This window comes from Ornithodoros turicata, chromosome 9 (assembly GCF_037126465.1).
Source record: "Ornithodoros turicata isolate Travis chromosome 9, ASM3712646v1, whole genome shotgun sequence".
Classification (NCBI taxonomy): Eukaryota; Metazoa; Arthropoda; class Arachnida; order Ixodida; family Argasidae; genus Ornithodoros; species Ornithodoros turicata.
This window is the reverse complement of record NC_088209.1, coordinates 25,102,050-25,124,327: the sequence shown is the minus strand read 5'-3', so window position 1 is coordinate 25,124,327 and position 22,278 is coordinate 25,102,050. Positions and strand designations below refer to the sequence as shown.

At 46.0% G+C, this 22,278-nt stretch overlaps 2 protein-coding genes across 9 annotated transcripts in view; one reads left to right on the top strand and one right to left on the bottom strand.

Moving 5' to 3' along the window:
• The window catches only part of LOC135368445 (cadherin-23-like), a 489,752-nt gene that overhangs the window by 51,357 nt on the left and 416,117 nt on the right, over window positions 1-22,278 (bottom strand). The window lies entirely within an intron of this gene.
• The window catches only part of LOC135368446 (follistatin-related protein 5-like), a 153,034-nt gene that overhangs the window by 4,612 nt on the left and 126,144 nt on the right, over window positions 1-22,278 (top strand). For both annotated transcript variants that reach the window (XM_064601715.1, XM_064601714.1), the window contains exon 2: window positions 8,502-8,585. In XM_064601715.1, the coding sequence (XP_064457785.1) occupies window positions 8,514-8,585 (72 nt within the window). In that variant the 5' untranslated portion in view covers window positions 8,502-8,513. The remainder of the gene's footprint in view (window positions 1-8,501; window positions 8,586-22,278) is intronic.

The following is a 22,278-nucleotide window of genomic DNA, read 5'->3' as shown; positions in this document are numbered from 1 at the left end:
CTCTTCCCGAATGAGAAGCCATTAAATGTGTCATTCGTGGCAATGGTTGGCGCACAGCGTGTTATGAGTGCATGACATAATACTTCTCAAGACCAACGATTAGCGTTATAATATACTTCCGCTTCACACAGGGAAACAATATTTTCTCACTCACACGGATAGCGAAGGCGCAAATTCGGTAGGATTCCGAAGGCAATGATTTTCGTCGGTATATTCAGGTGATGTTCACGGATCGACGCAATTTTGAAGTCGCCAGTTCAGTTGACATATCCACTGATATAGTCCTTACAATGGCACACAAATTCAAGCATTGCATTGTCCTTAGGCCGCGAGCTTCGTTACGTGCAGGACACTTCTTCACGTTACAGGTAACATTTCCGAACGTTTAAAGTGCATCCCCGGTAGCTGGCATAAAACGACAACGGATATGCGCTGTAAGGACAGAAAAGAGGGCCACACAAGTACACTGTTAAAACAGAGGTGGGGGGGGGGGGGGGGTAATGAGAGAATCAGTTCGCCGTTGTGGGCCACACAGAAATGGGAACGTCACGACCATAGGAAAAAAAAAACGGATGGAAGATGAAGGGTGGAGGGTGCGTGAGTCTGTCAGGGAGTGCAAAGGGCTAGAGGAGTCGTTGGGCAAGACCCGGCTCCTGCAGAAAGAGAACAAGGTTTCTTGCTTTAGCTGAACGTTCGGCATAAGAACCACCGGGGTATATAGGATGTCCGCTAGCGTGCCAGAGCTGGAGTGTTAAAACAGAACTTCACCACATAGCGCGCTCCTAGCCAACCATCATTCCCAACGATATCATTCTGTGTCCTGATTTGTTGAAAATGGGAGGAGGAGGCGCCTCCCCCTGTTTTGAACAAATCGGGACACAGAATGCTATCATTCGGAAAGGTGATGAGTGTGAAGTGTGATGAGTGAGGAAAGGCTATGAGTGTGCTATGTGGTGAAGTTCCCTTTAACAGTGTCGTAACGTGCTTGAATTTGCCCCGTGCTTTCCTCAAACAGAAATCCGTCGCTTGTGCTTTCACTATACCATTTTCGCACGCGCCTCTCTCTACCGCCTGCGTTCTCCTTTTATTGGTCGCTTGAATTCCAAGATAAGGGGGTACTTTTCTTCGCCTGGCTGGGGCCTGCCGATCACTCAGGTCACGGACCGTTATCAAGCCACAACAGCGCACTATCCGCATATTACACCCACTTGCGTTGCGGCGTATGGCATTTCTTACTTATCATCTATACGTCCTATTCACCCGCGTGCAATACCCACTCAGGGGTTGATACAATACACTGCGCGCGATCGTAAAAGCGAGACGCGGAACTGAAGCCTTGACGAAGCATGGAAGAGGTTCCTTGCGGACCGCGTCGCGAAAGAAGCTTCGACCATGCGGGAAGCTCCGCAACATTAACTGCTGCTCAGGGAGGGGGTGTTTTTCTCTTTTTTTTTTTTTTTTTTTTTGTAGAGGCTTTCTTCCCCCGTGTGTGTGTGTCGGAGTAGATTGTGCATGTTCATTTCTTTCCCCCCCCCCCCGAACTTTCGTCCCTTGATGTTTGCTGGCTCGTGTGTTCGGTGCCCCCCCCCCCCCCCCCCCCCCCAGCGGTGTTTACCTTTCCGGTGCAAGGTTTCCTGTGTGTGTCTCGCGCTTCGAGAAAGGATGGCCTGGAAGCTTGCACGTATCTTCTATAGGGCATTTGATGCGAAGGACGCGAACGCAATCCAATGTTTCGGATATGCACTTCTTCAGGAGTGGGGTATATTGTAGCCTTGACGGACTCCTACGGGGATTCTTTATAATGTGGGGACTTTTATAATGTTCTGTATTAACGTAAAGTGAGCTGAGGCATATCGGCAATGTTGAGAGTCCTGAAAAGAATAAGCCTTGAGAGGAAGAGGAAAATAACACATTTACCGTTATTTTCGGCTACAATGAATCGTATACATATACGGACCATTAGTAAAACTCATTTAGAATCTTTGTGTTGAATCAGCCTTCTAGAGCGTTTGTAGGACACATGGGCGTATTTTCACGTTTCCCACGAGGAAAGTGAAAGCATTATTCTTGCGCCCGACGCGCAGCGCCGACGCCCACACAACGCAGAAGCTTGGTAAACTCTTTTCCTGGCTCCCTTTTGCATTTTTTTTCAAGTCAACGAAATGTCGTCTTGCACTACACTGGCGTTCAAAACGTCAGTAAACTTTGTAACGACATTCCGTAGCTTCAATTGACATGGACTTATTGGCGACTCGCGAAAGGACACTCGTAATTTAAAGGGTCTTTCCGCATGCTGCAAGCATCGGGACAGCGCAGGGATGAACGGCGCATGTTGACTCGACAAGACAGAACAGGGACATCAGGAGGCAGTAGACAGGCTTGACTTTGTAGTATATGTATGAAAGTAAGAGTGCGCCTACAATCCTCGACACACATCCAGGATATGTGCTCAGGGAATCTCCACCAAAGGAAAAGTCACCACCGTCATAGTCATGAATGCTATAAATAATTGATTGGCAGTGGATTTATACGTAAGGCGATTCAGCTTCTATGTGTGGTATCATTCCATCGTCATTCATGTAGTAGTAGTAGTATACTCTTAAAAATGAACTTCACCGCATAGCACGCTCTTAACCACCCATTATCTCGAATGATATCGTTATCTGCCCTGATTTGTCGAAAACGGGGGGCGTACGCCATTTCTGTGACTCTTATGCTGTTCATAATTGTCACAGAAAAGGCGTACGCCCCCTGTTTTCAACAAATCAGGGCAGATAACGATATCATTCGAGATAATGGTTGGCTAGGAGCGTGCTATGCGGTAAAGTTCATTTTTAAGAGTGTAGTACACTGTTAAAACAGAACTTCACCACATAGCACGCTCCTAGCCAACCATCATTCCGAATGATATCATTCTGTGCATTGATTTGTTGAAAATGAGAGGAGGCGCCTATCTGGGACAGATTATCTTGTCCCAGATCGGCGCCTCCCCCCTGTTTTGAACAAATCATGACACAGAATGATATCATTTGGTATGATGGTTGGTTAGGAGCGTGCTATGTGGTGAAGTCCTGTTTTAACAGTGTAGTATCAGTAGTAGTAGTTGCTGTTGTTTGTGTGTGGCCACATGGTGCGCATGCCATATATGGCAGGATTGGGGATAATTTCGGTGTTTTTAGTTCATGTTGCGCGTGCCACGTCATGGAGCAGTTCCGGCGAAAAAATATAGTGCTCTTTGCGAAGCGGACTGGCGTCGCTGTCCGAAGGGCGTGAAGATAAATGTTGTCGGTGGAACATTCGCGAGAACTGTTGTGGGCTACAATTCAGTAAATCGGTATTGAAAAATGCAGCAGTGTGCATCGTGCTGGGCATATACGGAACAGTGCGATCGGACCCGTTCCAAATTCACACGGCCACGATAGGTACGCGCGCGCTTCTCCTGCTATCTCATTGGATGCCGTCAATCTTTGCCTTCTGGGGATCCTATTCGTTGCCGCAAAAGACTGCTCTGTTTTCATTCCGTTTTTCTTCTAAACGGTAGCGTTGTGTGTTTGCTTGCATTATACAAACTGAAACACGGGCTTTCATTTGAGAGCAAGTTAGTTTTGCATTTTAGTGCCCCTTTAACGAGGCCCATCACGTGCCAGTGCAGCGCAGTGGTCAGCGCACTTTGACCAGCAACAAAGGGGTGCGGGTCCGTTTTCCTGTCGCTCTCAAGCTTTTTTTCAGCGACCGCCATATTTCAACTGTACGGATAGCAGCGTGCTTTCAAGAGAAAGAGCGTGCGAGCTGAGAGGTTTCGTGCAGGCGGAAATAAATTTTCGTTACAACAGCTTCATAAGTCAAAGACCGATTGCACACGAATGGGCCGTTTAGAGAGCTTCTATATGGGTAGGAGATGATGCACGCAAGGAAACGACGACGCGTTTTCCCTGTTTTGGATGCTCTTTTTGTCTTCGGCTGTGGCTCGCCGTACTTTTCGGCCGTCAGTGGAGTTTCCTCTCTCCATTCCTTCTGATTAGATTCCCTTCACTCCTTTCCCACGAGGAAAACCATGAGGGGATGTTGAAGAAGGTACTTCAGGCGAAGTAGTCCGCGTAAGCGGACGACGCAGAATGTGTTTTCCCTCTCTTGCAGGACTACGTGCTATGTGCGTATACGACGCGGCTGATGGTTATATGCTCATGTGTCGCGCTCTCGTTTTCGTCTCCCTCATTGTCGTCTACTCCGAAATGTGCGGGGGTCTGTGTACGCAATGAGGGCTATATGCCGGAATGAAATAGTACCGGCGTAAATTCGCACTGGGAATGGAGCTAGGAATGAATGAATAAATAAGGGTGGAGGGGAATTTAAGCAATGACACTCTTATGTGTCTGTTCCTAGTTTTTTTTTTCTCTTTTTTTCCGCACGTATTTTCTCCCTGGTTGCTGTGAAGTGCGCGTTGCAAACAAGAAGTGTCGGTTCGAGTTCCACTGTTGAGTGTTCCTTTTTACACGACTACCTTATTTCCTCGTTCGTAGGCGCTGGTGGCTTTGCATTGCGTTTCTTCTGCTTCTGTTAAAATTTATGTCTTGAAGGGATACTAAGGTAGGGGTACTAGGGGTAAGGTATATTAGGAATGATAGGGGGTATCGCTTTCGATTCGAAGAGAGAGTGGGGCGTACGCCTATTTGTGTCAGTTTGAACATAGGATAATTGACACAAAAAGGCGTCCGCCCCCCCCTCTCTCTCTCTCTCCCCGATAGCTCTATGGTTCGTGCCACTGCCAATGATTGGCGCGCAGCGTGCTATGCAGTGAAGTTCTGTTTTTAGAGTTTTAGGAGTGATTGAGAAAAAAGGACAGTCGGTTTTCGAGATTTTCTTCAAAAAAAAAAAAAAAAGAAAGAAAGAAAAGAAGTCTCGAAAGGCCGTTGATCGATGACGCGGTTGTTTCAACGAAAGACAGTTCAGCTTCATTCTATGATAGTCGGAATATAGAAACAGCACTTGGAGATATAACGTATCTTGAGACAGCGTTGATCGTGAACGGCGCCCTAGCAGTTCACGCGTTTCGTGTGACGCTGTATTACGGAACACGCACAGGCAACCTATCCGGCCGTTTAGCACCACAATGGGATAGAAAGCAATAAATATGAGTGACAAAAAAAAAACAAAAAAAACGGCATTATTTCGAAGAACAAAGCCAGAGGAATCGCGGCCCTATTGTCTGCGTTTCCCCTCCATAGGATTTTGGGCATTCAATTCTCGGCGCCATTTCCGAGGTCATTCTGGCTGGTCCTCATTATAGAGGGGGAACTTCATATCATAATTTCTGTCGGAATGGGGAAGCGGGCCATATTTCGAGAAGGGGGATGAGAGATTCAGATGGGGGAGTCTAAAATGCAAACTGCAGTTGGAACGTAGGGATGCGCATGCGTCATGGATCCGTTTTGCATGATAATGGCGCGTTGACAAAAGGCGCTGTAAGGAACACAAAAGAGAAGACAAACTACTTTTCGGACCAACAAGACCAAGTCAATCGTGACTTTGGTAACCTCAAAGTTTGTGTGCTGCGCTGTTTACGCGATGCTTCCATTTCTCCCTTTCCCAATGAATTTTTCAGTCACGTGGTTTTCATTCTTACGTATAGCAGCTACTGCCTTCTAAAGGCAGAGGATATAACGAAAGGACATCAAATGTTGAAGACCAGTTTCTATGATCAGAGCGGAGTCAGCAGCCCACGTCGTTGTAGTCCATATTGAAAAGGTGGGGTTTCGGATTTTCCGATTTATCCGATAAAATCCTAGAAACATACGCCGGTAAAATGTAAAAATGTGGCGAATTTCCCCATTTATCATCATCAATTTATCTGTTATTGTTTGTCGAAAGTTCAGTGCTGCATGTGGTGGTCGTCTGTCTTGTGGGTAGCAATCATCAGGGCGAACCTCATAAGGCCGAAAAATCAAAACATGGAACCATCATAAGGCCGAAAAGCAGTGAGCCGAAGAATCAAAACACCGAAAATTCAGAAAACCGAATTGTCAGAAGGCCGAAAAGTAAAAAAAAAAAAACGAATTATCGAAAGGCCGAAAAATAAGGAACCCAAGACACGAAAACTGTTATTGCCACTGCGGGATAAAAAAAATGAGCTAGCTGTACAAATTACAAGGGTTGAGACAGGTCATCCCACGTTATCCCAGGTAAACGTAAAAGACGGTTCTTTGCACCAATGTGAACCTGCATTGAAAATTTCACAGCGGAAAGTGTAATAGAAGCGGAGAAAATGGGCACCGTGAATACCGAAACTCATGCGGCTCTGACATCACGCCGCTGCCAGTGAGGCAGCGCACGAGAAGTCACGTGTTTACGGTTGCCAATAAGAATGGAGGAATCTCTGAGCTCTCTGACGTCGGCGCTTTGCTCGGGACTGTATTCGAGGGCTTGTATCTCGCGAAGTACGACCCGTAGAATAATAATTCTTTTTCCTCAGTCAGTATTCTGGCGTGCAGTACAGCCCGTCCCGGGGTGTATAATGAACCACATCTATGAAAGTGTCCCAACCCCTTTAAGTACACAGTTTTCAAAAAATTAGGGGCGAGAACGTTGTCATTCGCGATGATCGTTGGCTAGGAGCGTGCTATGTGGCGAAACTCATTTTTAAGAGTGTAGGATAAACTTGTTGGGAATTAATGCAGCAAATAAATTATTTCACCGAACTTCGCGTTAGTAACGTACTTTCATCCACTTAGGGGGAAAACAAAGAGGAAAAGTAGACATACGAACCACTGTGTTATTGCACGTATGTGTTTATTGTATACGGTGGCAATCACGTTCGGGTCACCAAATGTATAGAGAAACACCAGCTCCTCTACAATTCATTCAGTGGCTGATACAAGTCATTCACTGGTATTCACCCACCAGACACTTTCATTTTGTAGTAAACATGTTATAGATGATTCCTTTTTTTTTCTCTCTCTCTCTTTCTAGCAAGTCCATTCCCGAGCACCAAATGCTATGCATTCCAATTATTTGATTTCTACTACAAGAGCCACAATTCCACTCGAATTCTCCTCTTTTTTTTCCGTACAAACAAACAACGGAGCCACAAAACTTTTTTTTTAATGAAAAGGACACTCTTCTTCTGCTCATTACTGCTCGGGTGCTGACCCTAGGTCTTCTGTCTCTTGGCCTTTTTATTTTGAGCCTTCTGATTGTTCGGTGTTCTGATTTTCGGCCTTGTGGCTTTCGCCCTTCTGATAGTGCGGCGTTATGATTTTTCCCCTTTTGGCTTTCGACATTCTGATAGTTCGGCGTTATGGTTTCCGGCCTTTTGATAGGCTTTCCTGTCTTGTCCTATGTCTTTTTAAGTTTACACGTTTTGCTGGTTTTCGTCCCCACCACCTTACGTTTGCACTGACTGCTTTTATCGCTTTTAGAAATAATCTGATAAATATATCTGCGCATTCGTGGATGTTGCGATAGAGTTTCCGTGACAAACAGCGGCGCTAAGAAAAAGAAAAGAAAAGAAACTCCACCACCAATTACTATTAATTTTTGTTTGCATAGTGCTCATTGAAACTCCATCTTACGAGAATAACGTCGTTGTTTTAGCGCTTCTTTAATCACTGGAATAACAGGCAAAGTCCACACATGCAACTCTGCGACGCCGCGTATCTGGAGCCAGTAGACCATCCTACGGAGCCCCCCATGGAGATTGCTAAATATAGGCGTATGCCACCCCGTCGTTATTAATTTATAGACCGATCAATAATTGAAACGGGGAGTCACGGACGTCGTGGCTCGGGTTTGAGGTACCGCAAATCGGTCCTCACGCGTGTCTTCGGCGCGTTATTTTGTTATTTGTATCTGGTTATTTTCTGAGCTCGCGTTTCAAATGTAATTGAGTAGATGTAACGTTAGCGTAGCGTTAACGTGACGTCACAATGTCAGTGGAAGAGATTTTAAAAAAATTGTATCAACATCGCTTTGCGTGATCGCAGTGCCCCGTGCGCAACTGTGTGCTCGTCTACGTTGCTGTAATAGAATTATATATATATAAGTAAAATAATAAGACGTGGACGACAGATTACATGACAGTTAACAAAAACTAATTTAGTTAATGCGTAATTTAACATGTAAAAGAAACGTTTCGACAGTGGAACTGTCGAACGTCAACTTCGTAGCCGTCTGATATATTAACCTCTTTGACCTGTATATATATGGTTATGAAGGAATGAAAAGCAAACAACGAAGGCAGGGGAAGTAAAATAAAGGGGGTGATTTATTACAATTTAAACTACTCGAACGGTATTCAGGGGTATGGTCAACGTTGCGGCGGAAGCTCCGCCTTCGTCAGGACTAAGATTAGAAGGGTGTGTTGAAGCTTTTGTACATGTGAATCTAAATCTGAATTTTCCGTATTCTTCTGTGTGTGTGTATATATATATATATATATACAATATGTAATCGAAAATTATTTTTCTGGTCAAGTTCTGAATAGTTTTGGTCTATGACAATTTCAGGGTCCGTTCAGAATGAAACAGTTTCGTGGAGCTGGACTTGGGCTTCTTATCTTCGTCCTCGGTTTCTGCAGTGCCCTTGCAAAGGTAAGCTTTAGTGCAATGTAACTGGAACATCCATGCTGCCGAAGTTGTTTGCGCTTGTTTTCTTTTTTTCTTGTTTTTTAATTCTCAGGGTCGCGTTGTCTCTGCTTTTCCGAACATATAAATGCACATGCTACTTACTTTTAGTGAGGCATCGTGCCTTACATCATGTGTTTGTGTACCGTGTATATTACCGTGTATACCGTCCACGTCGAAATCTCAATTTCAACACAAATACTACTGTCCAGAATTTCTGGACTGAAATAACCACTGTATGGAAACATCAGCATAGCCTTTTTGCACACTGATCGAGCTCTCGAGTATACAGTTCATTGCTATATCTTGCTTACGTCACTGATGGAAAAAGGAAATAAGTGTCTCCTAACATGCGGCACGTAACCGTTAGCGGAGGAAACACCGCGACGACTTTATGGGTACGTAACGTTATAGTAGAGTTGGAACACGCTGAGTCCGTGAACTATAATCCTTAATCTGCGGTGACAGACACCCCGAGCGTCGCTTCGTGTGATCGCGTGAGAGCCCAGTAAACAGGACGGGGATAAGGGTCCCTATCTAAGAGCTGGCAATTATCCGGCTAAAGCCTCGGTTCACTCTTGGGAGGAAACAACCCTCTTTCGGCCGAGCGCTAAAAGGATGGACAAATGGTTCGCAGTGCGGCCTCCGAAGTTTACGGTCCAAGAAATATTTGCTTCACTTCACGGAAACGCACACAAGCACGGCAGATGTGACAGCCTCTCGATATAGGAAATACTGGATGGGAGAGCGGCTGTACTGGAAGTTTTCGTACGAGTCGTTTTGTAATCGCTTCGGGCGATAAATGGACTGAAGGAGGGAAATGGGACTGTGACGTCGGGCCCCTTTCGGGCTTCTGGGATATAAACACCTGGAGACGAGCGCATGATGTGATACTCCTACCCCCTGGCACCTCCCTATCTGTGACATCTCTAGTTCCTGCACTCGTAAAAATGAACTTCACCACATAGCGCGCTCCTCCATCATCCCGAGTGTCGTCGTTCTTTCTCCTGTCTTGCTGAAAAACGGGGGACGTACGCCCTTTTTGTATGCATTATGCGGTTCATATTTACCACAAAAATGGCGTACGCCCCTCGTTTTCGTCAAATCAAGAGAGAGAACGGTGTCATCCGGAGTGATGGTTGGCTAGGAGCGTGCTATGCGGTGAAGCTCTGTCTTTAGAGTGTAGGTTAGGTGTCTCACTTCTGGGGGTATCGCACTTAAGGAATACTATACATGGCATTGCACTTTTTTTCTTTTCGAGGAGTCCGATACAGGTGTATGTATACATATACCTGTATCGGACTACCTCGAAAAGAGAAAAAGTGCAATGGCAGCGCTTTCGATAGCCTCAAAGTATTTTATTTGAATTCATTTCATACAGAAAAGAAATATGTGATTTGTGGTTGCGTGCACCCCCCCCCTTTTTTTTTTCTGGTGAAGTTCAACTGGGCGGTCTTTATCGTTGGCATGAAAGCTACTATGTATCTTGGGACACCTTCGTGTTATACAGGCATTCCCTCATGGTTCCGTTCTTAGCCGCACTTATTCTGCAAATCGTCGACTTCGACACCGAGTTCGTCAGCAAGGAGTATGCAGGTCCCTCTGGCTAGAAGGCGGTCCATCATGTCCTTCTTGTCCAAACACAGCTCACGAAGTTTCCGTTTCGACATCTTCACTAGCAGGTAGTAACAGAAGGAACGACCAGTCCAGGTGTCAGAACAGGTTGACCAAATTTTGGGGCACGAGGTAAGGTTCTAGAAGAAGGACCTACGTTTGACCACATAGGGAGAAAAGGGCTGTCCCACTAGGGACAGCCCTAGGCTGTCCCTAGTGGGACAGCCTAGGGAGGTGTCACACTTAGGAAAGAGGGAGGTGTCACACTTAGGAAAGACAGCTCCCCTGCATTTCCTATGGGAAGGCTCCTGTGCCGACTTATCCTGCCCTATACATAGGGGCGTATCCCAGGTACAGATATGTCACACAATACAATGTCATACAAACGAACAATGTAATACTATAATACGTAATACAACGCATAATACATCAGGCAGTCGTCTAAAGGTCCGGATGGAGGCGGAACTCAAACTTGATTGGCGGTTATAGGTGCACTAACAATTACACCACGCTGGCAGGACTCCTCGACAACATGACGAGAGCTTCGTCCCGATGGGCAGCAAACGATATCCAGAAAGCTCTAGTTATGCGGCAACTGTGGGAATTAACGGTTGTCACGTCGTGTTATATTTACGGACGTACACGCAAATGATATTCGTACATTATTATTTATTTATTTAATCCCATGAGTGATAGGGAACATACATAAAAAGCCACATGGAGGGACTTGACGGGGCATCTGCTCCCCACGCATGCAGCAGCAGCTAACAGTCACGAAAAAGAAAATCATAGCAAAATCAACATCAACATAGAGCAAAGATATTCACATCACATAGGACCAAATATCACCTACATTTTAAGCAGTCACTGAAATAAATAATAACAATCTTTAAAAGGGCATGAACGAAACACAAAAGTATTATTTAACGGATTTTCTCGAATGTTTCAACAGATCAATACCGACGCTATTCAACAAGGTTCGAAGTGTATATTGAGGCGTTTGTCCTCCATATGTTGTCCTACATTTTGGGACAAACCAGCTCTGTTGGCGACGACGAGGGTATAATTGTAGACAGATCGTGATAGGTTGGGTATTCCAAGGAAGCCTGCGAAGATTTCTATAGCTGCTGTTCTATATGCCAATGACAGTCAATATTGATACATGGGGATGATATTGATACATGGATGGGGACCACATTATACTTTGCAAAAAAAAAAAAAAAAGTAGCGCAGTTGTGTGATGATATGGTAAGCCCTCGGCGAGATGGAGGAACTTCTTCTGAGGCTCCTCAGTAATTATCAGTCAACCTTTCGGTAAGCATCCCTATCTTCTTCGCAGTGCTCTAAGCCCTGAAAGATTATAGCACTTTGGAGACTAGCCCGGCGTAGAGCGAAAAAAAATAAAAATAAAATACGAAGGGAACAGCACAGGAAACTTCGCAAGTCTTTGCAAGTACATGTGCTGACACACATGCAGTAAAATGCGCAGCGCGCTGATTACACAGATACGGTATTAAAGGGACAGTAAAGTACAGAAGTTTCTTTTCGCGGAATAAAAGATACCGTTACTTTGACACCATACAAAAGGAGCGAGATTCGTCCGTGTGTGTGATTCGTGATATGGGCGAACGAAACCGCGAGTTGCGCTTTCCCTCTTTCCTTCTGAAGAAGCGCGAAAATTCGGAGACTCCTCCCATTGGTCTCCTCAAGCGACCTCTCTGGCGATGATTGGCCAATGCGGAGGCCGCTCCCCATCGCGATGCTTCTTCAGAAGGAGGGAAGAGAGGGGAAAGTGCAAACTGCGGTTTCGCTCACGCATAAATCGCACGAACGACGCAGTGGATGAGTCTCGTTCCTTTCGTGTTGGCGTAACCGTGTATTCACAGGAGCGACATTCTCCAGAATACTACAGCGGAAGATGCGAGAAACGTCACAACTTTCTGCTCTCACGTGAGCGCTAGTGCGCAACGTCGTGGCTTCACGTACACTGCTAACCGTGGGAAATATCCTACGACACAGCAACAAGCTATTCCGTAGCAGACGCTGGCGGTGTCTTCTGTTATAAATGTCGTCAGCGAAGTGCGCAATGCACCACTCCGGATATTCTGGCACCGTAGGACTGCTCAGCATAACTCGGGGCGGAACTTTGGCTTCGTGAGCAGTTTCTTGCTTTGTCTTCCACTAGAATCTTCCGTGAGCATGTCGCTCGTGCAAATACACGGTAAAGGTAACGGCACCTGTCATTCCACGAGATTTTTTTTTTTTCACTTTAGTTACCCCTTTAAAAGAAGAACGGTAACGCCCGTAATGCGGAAGCTGAGCATCGGGCCCCGGATTCACGTGTTTCGAAATAGCCTCACAGCCAAGCGTGCTAACTTTGCAGTTGCACAAGAGAAGGGCTGATGCATGTTAAGCTAATTATGCGATCTACTTCTGGTCTATTGTGCTGAACTTCTTCCTAGATACGCGTCTTAATTAGGTGCATACAGCACGGCGGATACATTGTCATCTCCGTGCACGGTCGCCTGAACGCAATTATGGTGCGACGTGCCTCGCGTGAATTTCCATACATATTACAGTGCATTTTCGGAGCTTTTGGGGGGGAACTTACATCTGAAAGTAGGCGTACACGCTAAAAGTGGCATTAATTTTGCAGTACGAGCTGTTAGTTTTCTACCAAGGTTCTTGGCGTCGTATAGTCGGTATATAGTGGCGGCAGTCTGGGAGAGCCTACATATTATAACTTTCGAACCACGGCGGAGCATTCTCCCGCAAGAGAAAAGAAGAAGAAGGAGAGGGGGGGAAAGAATTATGTGCTGCACGGGTGCGTCGTATACTGGAATTACGTGCTGCGTGATATTATGCAACTTCTTCTGTCGCAGAGGCCAGACAAGGCGCGCGTCCGTCCGTCCGTCTGTGACAGTCTCCTGTGAAGCGTGCTTTCACGGCACTGGCTTCGTGTACGCAGGAGAAGCAAAGGAGTAACGAGCTACGACCCAGCTTCACCAACGCCGATTAACATTTGAGCTGTGATCAACGGGCCCTTAACTTGAATTTAACGCTTCATTCGGCTCCACTGAAGGGAGTTACTGTCACTGAAGCATTGATCGCGTCACCAACTAACATTTGTCAAAAAAGAATTGACTGTTAAGTTTTAGCAACCATTGATCTCGGTTCAAAGTTAATCAGTGCTGGATACACCGGCCTTAGACACTTTGTGTCTAGGCAGGGGAGAGAATGTTGTTTGGAAAAACCACGTGACAAAGTGTCTGTCCACCCACAAGGCAGCAATAAGGGGGTATTCGCAAACCGGCATGGTTATTCGCAGTGGCTGCACAGATGAAACCACGTGCGCCTCACCTTGAGCTGCTAGCTGTTACCCCATTGTTTGGGAGAGGGATCAGTGAGGTGGCTCTATGGGCAATGGGGCAGAGAGGGAAACTGGGAAGCTGCACAGGTAGCTTACCTATACTGGCATAGCGTATTTGTTTCTCCGAAACAGGGCTAGTGATGAAGAGGCCGGGTCCAGAATCCGTGCACGCCATATTACTTTTTCTTGAGCTACCACGGACGCATTCTCCGCATCACCAGTTCAAACTGTTGTTGTTGGGTGATGGCATGTGTGCGCGGCGCCACAACTGAGGGTGTGCTAGCACGCAGGAGGTATTCGGAAGGCAGCCAGAGCCTAACACCGGAGAACAAGTGCATAGCCCTCTGTGACCTAGTAGCTGGGTTCTTTAGCTTTCCGTACTACTTATTCGCTCGTGTTCGGCAAATTGTTTCGTGTCAGTGCAATATCTGTGGCAGGCTCCGACAGGCTCCGCCGTAACGTAGACGACGCCCCTGACATCTATAATCTTAAGTTCTAATAAACACTTTTTTGTTAGTTCCCCTACCTCTGTCTTTTGTCTCCCGTTGCTCATAACTTTCACTATATATAACCTAAGTAACCTAGTAAGTATTAATATTAACCTAATAGGTATTAAGTGGCCTCATAGGGCTTGCAAAAGTCACTTTTGGAAGCCCTATGAGGCCACGTAATATTCTTGTCCTGACGAAGGCGCGCTTTTTAATTAACTAGTTTAATACATTATAAATCATTTTTTTACTTAATACTCCTACTTCTGTTGTCCACATCTCGTTTATTATATATATATAAGTGGAATTGAAGGAATGCGGTTGACCACGAAAAATGAAGATATTCAGTAAGAATCAGAAGTGGAGACAGTGCTCCTACAGAAAAAAAAAAAGAATATATATATATATATATATTCATGAAAGGTCTGTAAAAATTGTCTTCGCTTTAAAGCCTGAACTCTCCTGCAAATCCCATTATAGCAACAGCACCGGACTTCCTAGAAGGGGCTTAATATGCCAGTTATGTATCTTACAAATATAAAAGCATAGACGTTCGGGTTGTGATCACGCCGCCGCCTCGGGGTTCATAACGGCCTTGAACTGAACTAGTTTATTTCGTGGTGTTTGTTGCGTGGTGAGCTGGATGTAGCACCTGCCACTTCCGCATATGAGGAGAGGGGGTTCGACGGTACACGTTTCCGGGCCTGAAGTTATATGGGCGGCGGTCTGCCGCTTGGCGTGATTTATTCGCTTTTCAGCGCCGTTATGTGCGCCGAGGTGAACACGCGATGCGGGACCGACAACATCGCCAGGATCGGCTGCGAGGGAAGAAAACATTTCCGCTTCGGCTGGAGTTTTAATTATCGGCTTATGTTTAATAGAATTCTTGCGGTGGTTGCATGCAGGGATGGGCATAAATACATTGTTTGAGTATTTAAATATAAATACTTTGTTGAAATGGGTATTTAAATACTCTTCATAAATATTTTTCAATATGAGTATTTAAATACAGTATTTGAATACCGTAACTAAAATCAGAAATACTGTGAGGAGGATGTCATCTGGAATTACAGAAATAACGACGATCATAACAACAAATCAGCAAGGGACAATAGCATTTATTGATTAGATTATCGTGGCAACTTTAATATTAGAGGTTCCTCGAAGACTGCATCTTTTAGGCGTCTTCTGTTCTGCTGTACAATGAGATTCGCAAAGGAGAACAACGTCTCCACAGGTGTCGATGAACAAAGGCTGGTATTGAATTTGAAGAAGATACTTCGTACAACAAGGTAATCAGCTGCGACCATTGTCCGCAACAACAGCGAAAAACTCGCCGTCTAAAATGGTTTGTCGCATGCATGCTAGCTCAAACACTGCGCCCTTCTTCCCGAAAGTTCAAATGCACGGCAACTTTAAGACATATGAGTCAGTATATTCGGTATTTAGAAGTATTTATAAAGTATTTACAAAAATAAATACCCCTAAATCGGTATTTAAATATAATTATAAATACATTTTTCCAGTCTGTATTTAAATACAAAATATAAATACATGCATTTATATTTTAAATAGTATTTTAATTACAATGTATTTAAATACGGCCCATCCCTGGACCTGCATGTTGAAAAAGTGTTATCTGATATTAGACAGCCGGTGTTTATACTTCCGCATAACTGTATGAAAGCATTCCTTGTTGTGCTTCTCCATCATTTATTGTTGTTGTTGTTATAACGAAGTTTAATAAAATTTTGAAGTTTTGAGGTTTAAGTGAATATAAGAATTATAATAACCCTGAGGAACTTATCAGTCAAGATGAGGCGGTTATCCGTCTCTCTCAGTAGTCACGCGTAGTTTCGTAGAACCTCGAAAGAAACTGAATGTGTTCATCAGATTTTAATAGATTTTAATCATCCTGATATGCACAGGCGTCTGGGGGGGGGGGGGGAGAATTTATGTTAGGAGTAGCAGAACAAGCCGGGAGACGAGTTCAATTTCTCCTTTTTTTTTCTTACAAACAAACAAACCCAGACGAAGCTCTCACCTTGCGCTTATCTGTAGAATGTCGAGCGAGCAGTCTTCGGCCGTCTTTGTATGAATGCGTTGTACGGTAATGAAATCCTCAGTGATAGCCAAGCGTAATGAAGTGGCGGAAAAAAGTAAATGTAGCAGAATTTTTGGTCAATCCCATTTCGAAGCACAACTGCCGTAGTCCGGTGTCTTATTATTAAGAAAAGACAGAAACTATTCAATAATACGTCCTCTCTTAAAGCAAGTTTTTTGCTACCAGCAGCGGTAATAAAACAGATTTACGATGCGGACGTTTGATACAGCTAGAAGAGACCGATTCCTGCGTGGAATCGCCATTCGGAAAGCAAAGGCAGCTGAAGCGGTCAGCCAAGTTTAGGTGAGTCCGCAGAAGCGGTTCGGGGAAAGTGCCTCGGCAGGATTTCCCTGGTCCAATTCCTCGATAAAGGCCGCGGCTGGTGCTGTCATTTCAGTGGCCACTATCGCGTCCCCCGTTCTGGGAAACGGCACCCACTGTGCACATTCCCATTCCGCTCGTATGTATTGTATGCTTTTGCCTTGTCTCGAATGGCCCGGTTAGGTGCGTCTAAACGTTGATAAGCCCCTCCTTTCATCCCCGTTGGGCGACACGGTGCCCAGTGGTCGTTGGGTTTGGGGATAGAGGACTCCCCATTTACATTTAAGGTGCACGAACTGTGACCGTTGAAATGGAACGAGTGTTTGTTGTTGTTTTAGTCTATATGGTTGTGAATTCTTCAGTTCAGTTCAATACACTGTGAGTCCTGCCTTGGTATAGGTCATAGGGGAACACAGTGCGGAATCGTCAAAAACGCGGCAAACACTCCAGACTATATACAGTGAACCCTCGTTAATATGACCACCACCGTTCCCGCAGATTTTGGTCATATAGCGAATTGTCATACTAACGAGAAACGCACAATCCGCTGACCTCAGAGACCGCTTCGTTCCGGCCATTCTTAGGCGCACAACAGCAGCAGCACAGTGTGACCTGGTCTCGTGGTCACTGCTGTTTTAAGCACTACAATGCTTTGGCAGTCCGAAAAGCGCTATGAGTAATTCCGAGGTCAACAACATCAGGAGTCATCCCAAACCTTGGCGCCCTACTTCAACGCGTGTCACCCTCTGCCTGAAGTATGTGTGTGGCCTCTCCCTGGGGCTACTCTGCGGGTCATGTGACGTGGTCATAATAACGAGAAGACAATGCCTGTGTTTGACCCTACTTGTGACAGAAATCTCAGTCATAGTCGGATAAGCGGCTTGTCATACTAACGACATGGATTTACTTGGCGGCAGAACGGCTCCCAAGAAAAACGGTCATAAAGTGAGTATGTCATATTATCGGGGGTCATATTAACGAGGGTTCACAGTGCCGAGGGTTCACTGTGGAAAACAGTTTTGCAAAACAGCAGTTCCAGTGAAAACACAGGAAAACAGCAGTTCTCTGATTGCTTTCTCTCCGTCTGCGTTGTGGCACTTGGGCTCTTGTTGAGTCTTACCTAACTCGTTAAAATGATTAGCGCCTAATCAAGCGGCTATGATGGCACATGTATTTTAACACACTTAAGACGGGATTAAAAAAAAAGCTGCGTCAGATTTTGGAGAATTAAGCTGATTTTGCGAAGGTGCTCTCTGCATTCTGATGAGCCAAGTGACATAGGCGAGTGTCATAGTATGCAGTGACCCTCGTGGAAGAATCGACAGTATTCTCGTTGTTATCATTACTAAACAGGTGGAAGTCCACATAATATTTGTTCTAATGGGGTACGAACCTCTCTTCCTCTGTCATACCTCCCTTGGAAGTAGTGAGGCAAGTGATGGCGCCACTATAAATGGCGACGACAACGAAACACGTACGCGGAAACCTTCTGAGGTTATTTCTGCATTTTGAAGCAGCAAGGCTGCGCGGAGGCGGCACACGGTCTGCGAACTGTCCAGCCTTGCCATAATGGGTAAAGGAAGACGATGACCACAGCAAACTACACCAACGCCAGGTAAAAACGCCGCTTGGTAAAACAGATAGAGCCAGCGCCACCTAGATAGACATGGTCTAGAGGACGAGTTCAACGACTGCTCTAGAAAATAAAAATAAGCAACATTGAAAAGATGACTTTTTTTTGTCAATTTCCTGATAACCTTATTCGTAAGAATCAACATGGAAAGTCGATATTTTCCGTTATCACAAAACCTCAAGTCCGCCAATCGCTAGCATGCTTTCGGAGACGAGCCGCCATCAGCCGCCTGTGCAGTCACTGGTAGCCAAAGAAAGCCTGTGCTTGAAATAGTCTACGGCGATTGGCTGGAGCGGACGACGTTGCGAAGGAGTGAGAGGAGGCACCAGGGCGTCAGTCGTGACGTTGCCCACCTCTGTGAGGCCGACAACGGCGAGCCCTTTCACCATCACCACCAGGAGGAGGCACTATCCCAAGCAGCACAGCATGTTGGTTCAATATTGGACCAATCTTGGCAATACTGGCCCAATATTGGTCCAATCTTGGTCCTATATTGGGCCAAGATGTTGTGCTGCTTGGGATGCAGTTCTCTATCTAGCTGGCGTTGGTGTAGTTTGCTGTTGTCATCGTCTTCCTTTACCCGTTGTGGCAAGGCTGGACAGTTCGCAGACCGTGTGCCGCCACCGCGCAGCCTTGCTGCTTCAAAATGCCGAAATAATCCCAGAAGGTTTCCGCGTACGTGTTTCGTCGTCGTCGCCATTTATAGTGGCGCCATCACTTGCCTCAGTACTTCCTTGCACTTTCTAGGTGCTTAGTAAAGACACTGACGCCATCGACGTCACTGTGACTGGCTGAAACCCCAGCGCTGACGTCACTTCAAGCGGCCAATGGCTTGAAGGCAAATGTCGGCATATAGTTCCTTGTGAAGTCTGCCCAGGACGCACGATCCCCTCTTCCTGCAATAGTCGTGACGTTGCCCGCCTGAGCGTGGCCGATAGATTACAGCAAGCAGTTCCACCATCACCACGACGAAGCGGTCAAGGCGGTCTTCTGTAATCTCGCTTGTCTTCACTCAGTCCAAGTGCCACTGAAGTCAATGGTGACACGTGTGACCGGCCTGCTCGTTGAAAAAAAAAAAAAAAAAAGCAGAGGAAAACGTCATCTTGATGCCCTTCCCACGTATAACGTGGTACAGTAACAGATATAGCGATATATATGTACCGATTATTAGCGAGTTTTGGTGCATCGAAATAATTCTACGAAAACGATACGATAACATAAGTTATCAGATCCGAGCTTAGCAATGTGATGTCACTGGCTCCAAAGAAAGAAGGTGATTGGCTTATCATGTTTTCGGAGCACCTGCATCGTGAACACCTTCCGATGTACTAAAACTCCCTATGGTGACTGGAATAACCTCAGGACAGGAGCTGACGGTGCTTCTGACTCCAGAAGAACAGTCCTTCAACAGGAAGAACAGAAACCTTCCGGGATCTTCTGCCTTTGACTGTACCACAGCTAGTGCTGGAAAAGCGAAACAGCGCTGGAACGGGCTGCTTCATTTCTATAGTTGCGCTTAATTTACGTCGTCACGGTACCGCTACGATTACGTCGTTAATTACCCTAACGGTACGTACGGGAAATCGTGATAGAAGTTTGCCCGGCGTTTCGAAAGCTGCCGCGCGTTCGCTCGCAATTCATCTAGCGGGGCGTTTCTTCCCTTCTGCCTGGAGATAGTTTGACTAATGGCTCTTCTTCCATCCGAGGGAGAATATGGGTAGCTTGATGAAGAAAAGGGAGATTGGTCCCTACACAACGGGATCTACAACGCCCACATGAGTCATGCACACGGTTATTAACTTTGTTGGTCACCGCTTACTTCGACGTACGTTGCTCTGTGACGTACATTATGAATGTGTAGTGGATGTTGCTGAGACCAGTTCCCACGAGCTTTACGATTGTCCTGAGTGGCTGCCGTAGTGACTGAAAAGCTGAATGTACACAAAAAGGGCGTGGCCTAGGCATCTATGGTTTGCCGTTTATTGCTGGTTCGATGCTATTGCACCTTTTTTTTTTCGCACTACCGCCATATTAAACTTCTGTCTATATGACATAACATAACTCAGTGAAAACAAGTCAATTCCATGAACACTTCTGCCTTTTGAATGATTTTCTGACTTTAAAAGAATGCGTTCGATGTTCTGATCTTATAGGAACAGTTTACCACTACGCGTCGGCAAATGCAGGGAATTATTTGATTTATTTAGCTATGGAGACATCTGAAGGGCCGTACCTGGGCGTTCCATGAAGAGGAGCCAAATACGAAAAACGACATGCAAGTAACATGAACTTGGTTTCACTCCAACATATAGTGGCGCAATACGTGCAACAATTCAAAAACAGTAATAGTATAGTAGATTACGTAACGAGGGTACAGGAACTACAATATACTAATACTGACCTCCCCGGTACGTGATACAATTAGATTATACGTTTTCAATACAATATACCGGGGGTGTTCAAGTCACCGGGAATTTTCATTTTTCGCAAAAGTAAAATGAACTTACAGGCGAGAAATTAGTTTTATTTTTCAACGTAATCTCCAGCTGCACTAATGCACTTGTCCCAGCGTTTCTCGAGGGCTTGGATGCCAGCAGCGTAGAAATCCTGACCGACGCGCAGCAGCCATGATCGGACCGCATTCTTGATCTCCTCGTCGCAGCTGAAGCGGCGGCCCCCAAAGAACGCCTTCAGTGGCCCGAAGAGATGGAAATCGCGCGGGGGGCGAGGTCTGGACTGTAAGGGGGATGTGGCAGCAACTCCCAACCAAGTTCCTGTAAGGTGCGTGTCGTGAGATGCGCGGTATGCGGGCGTGCATTGTCCTGCAGGAGGAGGACTCCTTTGGTGATGAGGCACGGCCGTTTCTGCTTCAGCGCCTTATGCACATCCCTGAGAAGCTGGCAGTAATATGCACTATTGATGGTGGTACCACTGGGCAGAAAATCAACATGAAAAACGCCAGCCTTGTCCCAGAAAACCGTGACCATGACCTTACCCGCAGACGGGGTGCTTCGGAACTTCTTGGCTGCTGGCGAGCCCGGATGCTTCCACTGTTTTGTTGAGCGTCTAGACTCAGGAGTGAAATGGTGCACCCACGTTTCATCGCACGTGATGATCCGATCAAAGAACGGCTGTCCTTCAGTGTCGAAACGGTACCTTAGCTCTTGGGAGATTTCCAGTCTTCTCTGCCGGTCAAACAAGGAGAGCTGCCTCGGGACCCAACGGGCACTAACTTTCCGAAACTGGAGGTGTTCACGAATGATAGTGTTCGACGTTCCCACAGAAAGGTCCGTCTTTCGAGCCAAATAATGGCAATAATGTTACTGTGATGTTACACGTAGTGTCTGTCTGCGCTGTGTGGCAACATGTTGCATGTGCCGCAGGGTAGGAGCCAGTTCGAGACGTGTTATCCGTCGGTCCTTGAGGATCAGGCGCTCCACAAGTTGGATGTTCGCAGGAACTCTGACACTGGGCTCTGAGCCGCCCCGGCCGGGATCGTCCTGCACTGATGTACGGCCATCTCCGAACCGTTTGCACCACTCCAACGCTTTGCTGCGGCTAAGTGTATCGTGGCCATACTGAGCCTGAAGTCTTCTGTGAATTTCAGATGACTTTACGTCTTCATTCACGAGAATCTTCATGACAATTCGCTGTTCGATGTGCGCGCTCACCTCGTTGTCGGCCATCTTGTTTAGCACGTGTCTTCTGTTTTGCACAAACTTTGGACCACCACGTGGTGAACCCGGAGGCCTGTCGCGTGTGAAACTGACGAAAAAGAAGTAGCGCGAGCCATTTGTACGCTCAGGAGACAGAAAGTCCCGGTTTGTACACCCCTCGTACTCCCCTCACACCCCTCGTACCCCTAGTACAAATCCCTCGTACAAATGCATACTTTTTGTTATGTATTTGTAAGCATAATTCCGATTTTACCATGCACCGGTGAGCAGTTAGATGATACAGCCGACGACGTGTAAAGCCTTATTGTTATAATAGCCAGTTAGAACAGTGTCACACACTAGCTGCTGTAACTCAAGTAATTTTTGAGGTGACACGCGGCGCAGCCTATTACATTTAAGGTGTAGTAACGTATACTATGCACACATGAACCCGATCGATACTAATGCACTCTA